At 44.7% G+C, this 13,611-nt stretch overlaps 1 protein-coding gene across 8 annotated transcripts in view; it reads left to right on the top strand.

The window, feature by feature from the left end:
• Nucleotides 1-13,611, top strand: part of TPCN1 (two pore segment channel 1) — a 68,605-nt gene that overhangs the window by 9,010 nt on the left and 45,984 nt on the right. The window contains exon 1 of one of the 8 annotated variants that reach the window (XM_029571844.1): nucleotides 11,261-11,550. The exons of 4 other annotated variants lie outside the window; for them this stretch is intronic. In XM_029571844.1, coding sequence (XP_029427704.1) covers nucleotides 11,388-11,550 — 163 coding nt within the window. In that variant the 5' untranslated portion in view covers nucleotides 11,261-11,387. Of the gene's footprint in view, nucleotides 1-11,260; nucleotides 11,551-13,611 lie in introns of those variants that run through there. 3 more of the 8 variants (XM_029571846.1, XM_029571838.1, XM_029571842.1) reach the window with 3 other exon arrangements.

Genomic DNA, 13,611 nt, shown 5'->3' with positions numbered 1-13,611 from the left:
GCAGCTTGTTCTGTGACTATAGGAAGAGCTTTCTGGCGTGTTTTACAAGTGCTAGGATTTTCTCCATTGATTCCTGTTGAGCGTGGGCCAATAAGTGTTTCAGGGCATGCAAATGAGGCATTGCAGCGTTTGATGTGGGTTGGTTTCTTGCTGTGCGACTGTGCTGATAACGCAGCCACACGTGCTTTATGCAGCTTTCCCACGTTGTTCAGTAGGAGACCCAAGATCACCAGAGTGACTTTTCATGTCAGGAAAGCGATGAGCAGGGGAATGCATGGGAAAATGAGGCTGCACTGAAATGCTTCATCATCATCATTGCCAAATTTGCTCTACTTCTGCCTTGTGCGCAGCCCCTGTTCCAGTTTTGAATAGAAAATAATTTTATTCACTGACTTTCCCAAATAGGTATACATCCCAGCTTCTTTTCTGGTCTCAAAATGGGTGAATGGACCTCGTTGTGTCATGAATCAGGAGACTTTACTGGCTCCCATCCCAGCTGGAAATAAAAAAAGTACATTATACTTTTATCTCTGGATTATAGCTGGTCTTGTGGGCAGAATAAAAATGGACTGCTGGAGTTTGTTCACGGGACCTGATAATGTGCTTGGTTTTGTCACCTAAGGAAAGAGCTTGCTGGGAATCCTCAGCCAGATCTCGATTTTCAAGTAACTCAGGATGTAGTCTGTGATGATTGTGGATAAACTTTTGAGAACACTGCAGTAAACTGAGAGAAAACTACTGAAAATACAGTACCGGAAATAGTCAAAAAAGCAATTGTAGGGTCAATATTCAAAGCCATTTAACTGGATAACTCACAAGTTATCCAGCTAAAAGGCAGCTTTTTGAATATTTGCACACTTTTCCAGCTAAATTATATCAGATGATGATAAAAAAAAAAAGGTATTCATTTTCAGTTGTAACTAGCTAAGCAGTAGCGTACCTAAAGTATTTGGCTCTCTTCCCCCCCCCCCCCCCCCCTCGTTCACTTCTCGATCTGTTCCTCTCTCTCTCTTGCACACACTTTCACTCAGCTCCCTTTCTCTCTCTCACATAGACACAAACACTCTCTCTCTCACTTCCTACCCTGCTCACCATCAGAAGCACAGCAGCAGTTTCCGCCTTCAGCCCCTACGACAGACGGGGACTCTCCATTTTTCTTGGAGGCAAGGGGGGCTGGTATGGCCCTGCATCTGCGGTGGGGGGGGACAGCTCTGTGCTCTTCCTCCTGCTGGCCACGACTGCATGACCTTTCCTTCCAGCGCGCATGGACCCACCACTTTCTCTTCCAGGCCACAGGGGGCGGGAAGAAGAAAAGGCTATGCAGTTGCCGGCTCTAGGCGGCCGCCCAGTGCTCCCACTGCTTGTGGCCCGCAGGCCTCCCTCTTCTAGCGCGAGCGGGATGGGTTCCACTTGCGGCCGCCAACCTCCCGGCTGTCACCTGGGGCGGACCGCACCCCCCCCTCCCCTTAGTATGTCTCTGCGGCTAAGTTAGCTTCAGAGCAGGTCTAAAGTTATCCAGCCTTGTGTGGTCGGGTAACTCTTCTTCTTAACTGGATATCTTCAGAGATACCCAGTAAAGTAGCACAGTAAAACCTTTTATTAAAAAAAACAAACTAACCCTTCCCAGTATGACTAAATTGGCTTTGCCAGGCCAAGCAGCCCCCAACTCCCCCCCCCCCCCCCCCCAAAGTCCCATACTGGCTTTGTTTGGTGGTGGTGGGGGGCAGTCACAGATGACCTTCACCTCCCTCCTTCTCTTGTTGGTTGTTTTGGAATAAAAGCCCCAGACCCTGGAAAACCCTGCTTGGAGGGACGTGACCTCTGGCCCACGCCTGGGAGTTTCAGCTTCAGGAACGCATAAGAAGTTACCTTGCTCCTGATAGGGGGTACAGGGTGTGAGTGAGGGTGGGGAGAGGGTTGGCAGGGATGCTTTTATTCCAAAATAACAAAACAGGGAAGGAGGGAGGCAGGGCGATCTACACCCCGCCCCCCCCCCCCCCCCCCACTCACCCACACACACAAAATATATTTTCAGTCTTTCTTGGGGGTTTGGCACTGCTCGGCCTGATAGGGCAAACATATTAGGAATGGGGATTGGAAATGGGTCACAGATTTGCAAAAGTCTGTTGTTTTTTTAAGGTTTTATTGTGCTATTTAATTGGCTATCTTTTTTTTTAAGATATCTGGTTAAGTAGCAAGTTAACCTGCCGGATAGATTAAAAACCTAACCTGTTATAGTCATACACAGCTGGTTAGGTTTTAAAGGTTTATTTCACTGCATGTAGCCAGATAACTTTAGGCAGGTACATTAGTGGGATATTTATCCTGCTCGCCAACTTACTGACCGGTGTGTAACCGCGTGTAATGACGGTCACTGAGGGGCAGGCAGTAAACTTTGCTCTGCCTTCTGTTTGTCAGAGCCTGCGAAAACCATTTTCTTGCCCACGTTCTAAACCAGAAATGGGCAATCTGATTGCACCAGAACTTCTTGTTTCTTTGTGGCACAAAAAAAAAAGATTTCCGCCATGCTTGTCTGTGGTTTTATCAGTGAATGCTGAACTACTTCTGCAGTGTCCAGTGGCCCTGATTTGTTACATGTGAGAGAGGTTCCCTAGTCTGTGCTTCAATAGCCATCTTTTTATTTTTTTTTTATTTAAATTTTTATTGGTAACTTTTTAACCTTTTGCAGTACATAACAAATCATAACATCACAAATATCTGGCAGGAATTGCCGATCCGTACATGTGATACATAGTTAGCCAATATATGTTTTCCCCATGTTTCCTCCCTCTCCCTCCCCCCGGAACAACATAGCTCAGAACAAAATCGCTTAACAAAAACATCAAATAGACATTAGATGGAACATAAGAAGTAGCTGGAATAAATGGAATAACTCCGCTGGATGAATACTCCTATTCGTCGATTATTTAAGCAAGCCCCTTAATATATTCGCTCAGCCCTCCCCCCCCCCCCCCCCCCTTTTGGTTGTCTGACATGTCCGTGGTATCTCTCCTCAAAAGTCTTTATACCATTTTAAGAATGGTTCCCAGACTTTGATGTGATATGCTACCTTCTCAGTTTCTACCGCCCGTAAGTAGTACCAGTAATGCACCGTCCAGTCGTTTAGCCACAGATTGGGCTGTGGGTGGTTGGTCTTTGCACCAATGAGAGGCCACCTCTTGCTGAGCTGCACATAGAGTATGGTTAATCAATGTTCGCGCATGATCTGTCCAGGACGTGGGGTACGCCGATAGCAAATAAACTACAGGAGTAAAAGGAATCGCTTCAGCCACCAATTGGAGTAGAAGATCCGCTATCCATTCCCAGTATTCCTGTAACTTAGGGCATCCCCTACCAGATATGCATAAATGAACCGACTGAGTTACAGTTCCTCCAACATGCTGCGTCGTTACTTGGGTAAATTTTGCTTAATTTGAGAGGGGTAAGATACCAATGAAACAGCAGTTTATAATTTGTTTCTACAATGGTCGCCGAGATAGAGCTTTTAGCTATATTTTGAAAGCAACGCTGCCAAAGTTTATCGGACCATGTTTGCCCCAGGTTCCTTTCCCAGTGGGATTGATGTATATTGAGAGCTATAGAGCAAGGACCCAGCCAAGCGTAAATTTTGGATATCGCCCCCTTAGTAGCAGTTGGCTTAAAGCACAGCTCCTCAAAGTCCGTTTGCGCTCTGTGTATGCTCCTTGAGAAAGGGGTCCTGCAGACAGTGACGAAACTGAAGACAGTGGAAATGTTCCTGAACAGGAATCTAGAATTGATGTTGTAATTCAGCAAAGGGACTAACTCTTGAGTTAGCTATCAACTGTCCACAACATCATATGCTCCACAAATTCCATTTGCTAGATACACTCCCCATACTGCTCATCGGATGTCCACCCTTATAAATACCCAGGGGCAACAAAGGTGATATTGACTTATGGCCCGTTAGAGCCAGCCTACAGTTTTTCCAAATCTTTAATGTCAAGGCAGTAAAAGGGTTGACGGCTACCCACCCTCCCTCTTTCGAGGGCAACCCCCATGTTTGTTGATATAAAGAAGCACTACCAGATCCTGTTTGCTCTATTCTGATCCATTGTTTTGAGATTGGACGCGCTGACCATTCAGGAATAACCCTAAATTGAGCCGCTTGATAATATTGAAAAAAATTTGGTACGGCTAATCCCCCCATGGCGCGTGGTCGGTAAAGAACCTTCCGTCCAACTCGTGGAAGTCTCAGTCTCCAAATAAAATGAAAGACCTTAGAATGCAAAGCTTTCAGAAACTTATTTGGTAAGGCTATGGGAAGTGTTTGGAACAGATACAACCATCTCTGGAGGAGATTCATTTTAATAACCGCCACTCTCCCCAACCAGGACAGCATATACGGGCACCATATCTCTAAATCCTTGGATGTTCGTGCCATCAAGGGGATATAATTTAAGGCGAATAGTTGCTTCCAGTCTACTCCCAATTGAATACCCAGATATTTAATACTATGCGAAGTCCATTTAAAGGGAAAATGGGCCTTAATAGTTGAAGCCATACTCTCCGGAAATGATACATTTTAATATTTCCGTTTTCGTCATATTAAAATCGGATATGGAACCAAATGTATCTAATTCTTGAACCAATACCGGCAGTGTTAATTGAGGGTGAACGACTGAAAACAAAATATCATCAGCAAATAATGTGATTTTATATTGGGTGTCGCCTACGATAATCCCCCTGATGTCTGCATTATGGCGTATGGTCGACGCCAATGGTTCCATAAAGAGAGCAATCAGGAGAGGGGAGAGGGGACATCCCTGCTGGGTCCCTCTTCCCAAATCAAAGGTTGACGAATAAGAGCCGTTGACTTTAATACAAGCCTTGGGAGAGGCATACACAGCTTGCAGCCATGTTCTAAATTTGTCCCCTAAACCCACATTGTGCAAGACCCAAAATAGAAACCCCCAGTGGACCCTATCAAAGGCCTTTTCTGCGTCCACAGCCATTAACACCGTGAGGATCTGCTGAGCTCTGGTCTGCCATATCAAATTGATTATTTTACGCAAATTGTCCCCTGCTCGCCTCCCTGGTATAAAACCGGATTGATCATCATGTATTAAGAAGGGCAAAACCTTGTTAAGCCTACTGACCAGTATTTTCGCTAGAATCTTTAAATCTAAATTTAACAGGGAGTTTGGCCTGTAGGATCCACAGAGAGGTTTATCCTTTCCCGTTTTGGTAAGATGGTTATAGCAGCCAAGTCCATAGAGGGCGGTAGCATAGGGTTTTGCAGTAAATCGTTATAAACATTCTGTAAGTATGGTATAAGTAAATCCCTAAACTTCTTGTAAAAAAAAGTCTGGAAAATCCATCTAGGCCCGGGTCGTTTTGAGGTTTAAGCCTAGATATAGCGTAAAATATCTCCCCTTGGGATATCGGTTCATCTAGCCTAGATGACTGTTCAGCACTTAAAGAAGGCAACTGTACGTTCATTAGGTAACTCTATATCGCTATCAGCAATCGGATGTTCATTGGTGTATAACTCCTGACAAAACTGCACAAATCGATTCCGAATGCTCATATATTCTAAAACAAATTTGCCCTGTAGGTCCTTGATCTTTAATATTTGGCTCTGAGAAATTTGTTGCTTTAGTTGCCTTGCCAAAAGCTTGCCGGGTTTATTTCCCTCTGTGAAGTGGGCGTATCTGGATTTGTCCAATTTATCAAGAATCTCACCATCTAAAATCACTCTTAACTCGTTCCTTTTTTTTGTCCAGCTCCCGTAATATTTTCCCACTCCCCCCAATTTTGTATTGAGCCTCCAATTGAGTGATAGCTCTGAATAGCTCTAGGCGAACCCGTTGAGCCAATTTTTTGCGTGCAGCCGCCTTAGCTATCAGCTTGCCCCGTATAACTGCTTTGAACCCATCCCATAGTATACCTGGGGATACTTCTCCATTGTCATTAAGGAGGAAATATTCTTTGATATCGTCCCTTATAGCTTCACAGATCGGGCGGTCAGTTAGTAATGTATTATTCAGCCTCCAATACCTGGTCCCCAGATCATCTATTTGCAGATGGAAGGACCCAAGAACGGGAGAGTGATCCGACCAAGTAATAGGCCCAATCTTCATTCCCAGACATCCTACACACCACGGTTTACTACCCAACCAAAGATCAATACGTGAGTAGGTGTCATGGACCCGGGAGAAAAAAGTATAATCCCTGCCCTTGGGGTGTTGGAGGCGCCACAGGTCAGATAATCCCCATGTCTCCATTAGAGATTTCAGACGTTGCCAATGATATTTTGCCCCCCCCCCCCCCCGTGTTTACTATGATCAAGGTGTGAGTTCAGCACAGTGTTAAAATCCCCCCCATATAAAGTCACTTAAAGACTGCTCCAGATGGATAAAAAAATCCCCCTGGCTACTGTTGGGTGCATATACATTAAGGAGTGTCATTACGGTATTATCTAATTTGATCACCAAGGAGCCATCTTATTTTATGGCAATCTGATGCCAGAAACATTTAGAACGCATTAGGAATCCTTTCCCGACACTGAAAGGGTGCTGCGCTACTAAAGGCATAGAATCATGCCCTGCCTCGGGTAGGAGATTGGAAATAAGTTTTTAATACAGAGCAGCGTCAAAGGCTTTTATCATTTTATGAGTCATTTAAAATGTGTTGGCCACCTGTGCTGGCCTCGGGTGGAAGATCTTATTTTCAGATTTTATTATGTAACTGGTACTAGTTTTGTTCTCAGACAGTACACCCACTCCCTACTCGTACCTGTGCTGCGTTGTGATTAACTTTGGTGGAAGCAGCTTGAAAAACCCCTGAGGCAGATGCACATTGAAACCCAGTGACCGTGTCTTGGTGAGAAGCAGCACTGGCTATTGAGTTGGGATCAGTTTGGACTATTGGGATTGCGAAGTTTTATTACATTTGAACACTGCCCCCATTCCTTCAAAATGTAGTAACCCAGAGACCGATGATTATAGTGGGGATGTTGGTATGAATGGCACACTGCGGTGTACCAAGCTGGATCCATGTATGAAGGTCTCTTTATGCTTTAATTTCTTTGACTACTCAGATACAATCGGAGGTGTGAGTGGGTAGTGTTGAGTGATACAAGTATTTGTTTTTGTTCTTACATCAGTTAGACCGGACAGGTTTTAATTTCATGCTAACTTGAAGAAGCCTCAGTAGGCAAATAGCAAATGTTAGGGCCTGAGTCATGGGCCCTTCTGGAATCCATATTGCATGGAGGTCCCAACACTCCTTAGGAGTAATACATGCACATGCTCTCTACTTACTGACCTCCTGTCCCAACTACCAAGGTAAATTTCCTTTTGCTGTTGCCTTATGTCTTTAAGGATCCAGTTTAATTTTCACCTTACTTCTTTCATGCACCTCCAAAGGTTGCACCCGCCATTCTCTGCCTCTCTTCTTCCTCAAATGTCTGGCCTTCTTCACCATCACAATTTGTAAAACAGCTTCTCTTTGCTTCACAGACCTAAAACAGCTTCTTGCTCACATGAACTCAACAATTCATTGTTCTTTTTTTTAGATCCTGAATGAAGACTTATTTCTTCTCCCTAGCCTTTGATTCTTAGCTTTGAGAAGTATAATTATTATTAATTGCCTAACAGGTAATACCCAGCAATCTGTACCAGTCTCAGTAAAAGTGAGAGACCTAACCAGACAGCTTATAAACAATGGTAAATTTACCGAAGCAGATTTGGGCTTTTCTAGAACTGCCAACATTGAGCTTGAAAGAAACTTGGAATGTTCCCTCTGTATATATGGATTTTTCTAAGCGTGTTGACAAATGGACTAAGGACCAGTGGGTTATGCTCCCCTGCCAGCAGATGGAGACGGAGCAAGCTGATGTCACAGTATATATTAGGGTTGTGCATTTGTTTGCGACGAAATAGGAAATATAGATGATATTTCCTATTTCGTTGCGGTTCGAGGGGGCCCCGAATCGATAGGAAAACCCCCAAAATTTCATGCTGTTTTCTTATTGTTTTTGGGGTGGGGGGAAAAAGGGCACATAAAATTAAACCCCCTCCCCAAAAAAAACAAACTTGCCTAAAGTCCCTGGTGGTCCAGCGGGAGTCCCGGGAGCGATCTCCCCCTCTCGGGCCATCGGCTGCCAGTAAACAAAATGGCGCCGGTGGCCCTTTGCCCTTACCATGTGACAGGGGCTATCAGTGCCATTGGCCGGCCTCTGTCACATGGTAAGAGCAATAGATGGCTGGCGCCATCTTAAAAAAATGGAGATCTGCAAGGCTGCAACATGGAGTTCTCTCCACACATTCCCATACACTATTGCTCTATGGCTTGGATAGGGATGGCCGATGCAACAGTAGGTTTGGCCAATCTGTCCTTTAGAATTTGTTTGAGGTGTAGAACCCAACTTTCTCCTGCTTAGGACCCGTTATTTGAGTTCAGACTCTCTCTCCATCTGTTACCAAAAGCACCATTGTTGTTGTGCCTGTTGGTATCTGGTTTGGGTGTCTTTTTTGGTCCCTTTTATGTTGGGGAGCAGCCTGTAGCTAGGGATTCACCCATGTGTGAGGACTACTATCCTGCTTGTCTTTGGTGAAAGCAGAGTTGCTTACCTGTAACGTGTTCTCAGAGGACAGTAGGATGTTAGTCTTCATGAAACCTACCTGCCACCCTGCAGAATTGGGTTCTCCTATTTTTTTTCATTTATATCTAATTCTGTGTTACAAGAGTGAACAGGGACCCCATGTGGATGTGAGATTTAGGGCATGCTGGGCATGCCCAGTGTGGCAAGTCAAAGTTCTAGAAACTTTGACATAAGTTTTCCATGTCGGGGCTCCATCTGATAATGTCACCCATGTGTGAGGATCAACATCCTTCTGTCCTCAGAATGCCTGTTACAGGTAAGCAAATCTGCTTTCCCTAGCACATCCTTTTCAATGCAGCAGCTCATTTCAATATAGCATCGGGCGCTCAGGAGATGCGACTTGTGCATGTGTTAGAAAAACGGGCGCTTAATATGAGTGCTCGTTATACCATGGGGTCCCTGTTCACTCTTGTAACACAGAATTGGCCCCCAAATGTATAAACTATCAGCAGTGCTTTCCATCTAGCTAATTAGTATGTCTGTGAAATTAGAGACGAGTTGTGGAGATAATGTTTTCCTCTTTCAGCTTGGTCCAGAATACCTTGGGGCTGATGTTAGATCACCCTCTGACTTGCAAGATGCATCTTGACGACTGTCAGTCAAGAGTCCAGGCATGTAATAACTTGCTCCAAAGCCTTTTCCCCTTTTACATGTTGGTGTACTCCCTTCCTGGCCAGAGTACTGTGTCCCTGTCTAGTGCAGGAGCACTCACACATAAGTCAATAGTATCTGCTTGCTGTCAGTATGTATATGCTTGACACCTATACAACTGTTTCCAGTTATCTGCAAAATTGTTCCTCCAGATTTGTCATGGTCAACAATGTCTGTATTTAATTCAACATGCTATGCAACAACCTGATCATTATTGACATCAGTTGACCCACTAAGGGGCTCCAGGCAGACAGTGACTAAAGTCCTTTGAGCTCTATGTCTGAGGGTCTTTCTCTTGATCCCTGGGCTATGTACCAGTGGCAAGCACAATGGGACTCGGTTGAGAATTTATCCCAGAGCGTTCCTTGAGGCCCACGTGGCTGTGAAATTGATAGACTATCCTTATGTTGCTTTCCCTGTCTCTATACAGGCTGTGGCTGCTTTTGCGTGAGTAAGTTCTGCGTGAGCTTGTCGCACTTGGCTGCCCATGTGGGGGTCCTTCCAAACTCCAGACGTTTTACAACAGAACGCCCCCTTTTTCATTGTCCTGGCATTTTCCATGTACTTAACAATAAAACCAGAGTAGGCTTCAATCTGTAACCTGTGACATATGAAGGTGGTGTCCCAGTCACTCAACCTGAGCAAAGTACAATAAAACACAACGTCCACTCCTACAGAGCATTAAAAGAAAACGGTACCTCCTTTTAGCTGTGAGGTATTTCATGATTATGCAGGGCAAGAAAAGTTGCAGCCTTTACTGCTTTCATTCCTTTTCAGCATTACTTAAGCAGTTCCACAGATATCTGGAACCATGCAGAAAAGTCACTTTGCAACCTCCCTGCTGCTAGATCTGCTTGGTCCAGGTGTAGGGACAGGCAGTGAGAAGCTACAGAATGAAGGCGCTGATTAGGGTGGCCAGCTGGCTCCAGATTTTCAGGACAGGTCGATCCAGCCCTGGTTTTACCCCCACTGCATGCAGGGACAACAGCAAATACACGGGGCCTGTTCAGCACATCCAAAATCCAAGATGTTAGCAGACGTAGGGGTATCCAATGACACCTTATTACAACCCCAGCGGTTGATAAAGTTAATCCAGAGGTTTTCAGTCATGGCTGTGAGCTGAAGCCAGTGTACACTAATGGTGAGGCTGGAAATACTGACACTGACTGCATTGTCTCCACACAGTTCAAGTTTCTCTCTCACTTACAAGCTCTAGGGTTGCCCATTAGCTCCAAATTTGTCAGAACTACAAGTCCCTGCATGCAGTGGGTTAAAACCAGGACTGGAAATTTGGAGCTAATGGGCAACCCTAGCGCTTGTAGGTGAGAGAGAAACTTGAACTGTGTGGAGACAATGCAGTCAGTGTCAGTATTTCCAGCCTCACCATTAGTGTACACTGGCTTCAGCTCACAGCCATGACTGAAAACCTTCGGATTAACTTTATCAACCGCTGGGGTTGTAATAAGGTGTCATTGGATACCCCTACGTCTGCTAACATCTTGGATGTGCTGCACAGGCCCCGTGTATTTGCTGTTGTGCCGCTGCAGCTGGCGGGGAGCAGGGAGTCCCTCTGGTGCCTGGGGGAGAGCAGTCAGCTGTTCGCTGACTCTTGCGGTTGGTTATGTCAGGGCGGACACCGAGGAAAGAAAACATTTTTCCATCTGTGAGAGCAGCTCTGCCCGCCCTTTGTACCCTGATGGTTTTGTCTTTCGGTTTTGGAATCTGACCCTTAAGCTATTTTGTTAATTCCAATCTGATCCATGCTGTGGCGTGATATTGGATTCATCCCATTCAAAATTGTGTATTTTTTTTTTTTTTAATTTTGTATAACTCCTGGAACTTCCAAGTCATTAAAGATCTGGGAATGTATTTTGTTTTGCGCCTCTGCTGACTTGGAACACTTTTTGTCTCTGGGCCGAGTTTCCTTCCACACAAAATAAAATGTTTTTGAATGCAGAGACTAGAGGGGAAGATGTGTGTGTTTGTTTTTGGCACAAAGAAAAAAAACCCAAAACCCTTGGCTTTTAGCTGAAATCTTCTCTTCTCCAAATCAAGTGAGAGAACCAGACAGAAAAGGGAGGGGAAGAGAATGGGGGAAGGAGCCCTTCCGCTGTGTATCTGCTCCTCAGACTCCACGGAGCTGTTCCCTGCCACGGAAAAGAGAGGAGATGCAAGAGGCGCAGGTACTGAATGGCGTCTGCTCGGAGCAGTTCCACCCGGGGCCTCCTCTCTGCCTGCCTTGGACATTAAGGGTATGGAAAGGCGAGCAGCAGGGTTATTAATCCGTGTGTCGCTATCACTGGAGCAGCAGAGGAAATCCAGCTGGCTGGCTCGCTGCCAGGCACCTCGTGGGATGAGGGTGGCGGGACCACAGGGACGCTCGGTCCTTAAAATCTCACTGAATTGCAGCCGTCTTGACACAGGCGATGAGGGGGGAGGCTGGAAACCAAGTCTGCTTATAAGCCACCGATGATTGGGTCCTGTAACGGTTGGTTTAGTTCTATGTGGCAGCTTGAGATCGTTAAGAGAGAGAGTTTTGCTGCCCAGCGTGTGTGTGAGTGGGAGGACAGCTGAAAAAAAGGGCTTTCTCTTTGCTTCCCTTGCTGGACTAAACCATTGAATTGCTTTAAGCCATCGTATACTTTCCTGTTGTGTTCGGCACCATGTAAATAGAAAGAAAGGAAATAGTAAAGCTAGAGGAATAAAGAAACAGTTTGACATGTGCTAGAGAAATGATGATGATGATTATTATATACTTGTACTATATTTAGTGGGCTGTGCTAGCCAGTTTCCTCAAAATATCAACTTATTTGTCAACTCTTTGCTTTCTTGTTGGCTCTTTTTTTTTCCCTAGGTTGCCTGTATGCTTCATACCATCCACCTCTATACTGCCATTCACTGCTCACTTACCCTTTCATAAAACACTCATAAGAATCAACTGCACTTGAGCAGTCACTGGCAGATTATTGAGCAGTGGATGGTATGAAGTATGTTTGTTCAATATTGTTACTTTTTTATATTTTGCATATAATTGATAACCAGTGTTTGGAGATTGTGTAATAAAAAGAATGTACACTTTTTTGAATATGGAATATTAAAAATGGTGAAATACTCATATTTTTTATGATTTTATGTGTATATTGACTCCTCTCTTGGTACTGCCCTTCACACAGGCTTTCCCTGTGTCCCTTTCTCACTCAGACATGTACACAGGCTCCCTTGTCATACACACCCCCCTCATACAGGCTCTCTCTTGCATGCACACATCCCTTCATATAATAAAGAACATTTTTATTATATGTGCTGGTACACATTGGTCCCCTTCTTATACGCGTTAATGTTTTACAGCTTACATTTTTTTACTTTGTTTTGGAATAAAAGGTGTGCACTCTTTAGAACATGGGTCCCCGAATTCTGTCCTCAAGGGCTGCAATCCAGTCGGGTTTTCAGGATTTCCACAGTAAGTGTGCATGAGACCTATTTGCATAGAATGGGAGGCAGTGCATGCAGATAGATCTCATGCATGTTTATTGTGGAAATTCTGAAACTATGAATGGGTTGCAGCCCTTGAGGATCTCTGATTTAGAGTATTGCTGCTACTTGTTGTTTCTCCTGCTGTATTGGTGCTTTATGGACATTGGTGTGGTACCAGCACAGAGTTCTGATAAGCACCTGCACGTTAGCCTGATTTATGGAGGGGGTTGCAAAATAGGAGCTCCCACAAGCTGTTTGTTACACTATAAGGATATATATATATATATATATATATGTGCGTGCACGCACACAAAAGAGGGGATATAATGGAGGGATTCAGATAGTTCAAAAGTATAAATAATGCACAAGAAGCCGGAATATTTCAGTTGAATGGAGGCTCTAGAACAGGGGTAGGCAACTCCAGTCCTGGAGTGCCACACACACAGATGTGGTTTTGAGGAAATCCAAAATGAATATGAATGAGAGATATTTGTGGCACTCCAGAGTTGCCTGCCCTTGCTGTAGAATAAGAGGGCACGAAATTAGGTGCCTGGGGGTAGAGTCAGGAGGAACTCAAACCACTTCTTCATAGAAATGGTAATGCATGCATGGAATAGCTTCCCAGTGCAGGTGGTGGAAGCAAAAACAGTCATAAAATTCAAGAAAGCCTGTAATGAGTACCAAGGATCCTTTCCTGTGGGGGAGTGAAGCCTAAATATGTAAGATTCTAGATAGTAAACTACAATCCATAACATCCAGGGTAGCATTCTCAGTTCCATGCACAGGACCCTAGAGATTGGTAGAGTTTCACAGTCTCAATGCATGGATGAGACAGTGGT

Source organism: Rhinatrema bivittatum, chromosome 11 (assembly GCF_901001135.1).
Source record: "Rhinatrema bivittatum chromosome 11, aRhiBiv1.1, whole genome shotgun sequence".
NCBI classification, from domain to species: Eukaryota; Metazoa; Chordata; class Amphibia; order Gymnophiona; family Rhinatrematidae; genus Rhinatrema; species Rhinatrema bivittatum.
Note: the sequence above shows the minus strand (reverse complement) of the source record. Positions and strands in the feature narration are given on the sequence as shown.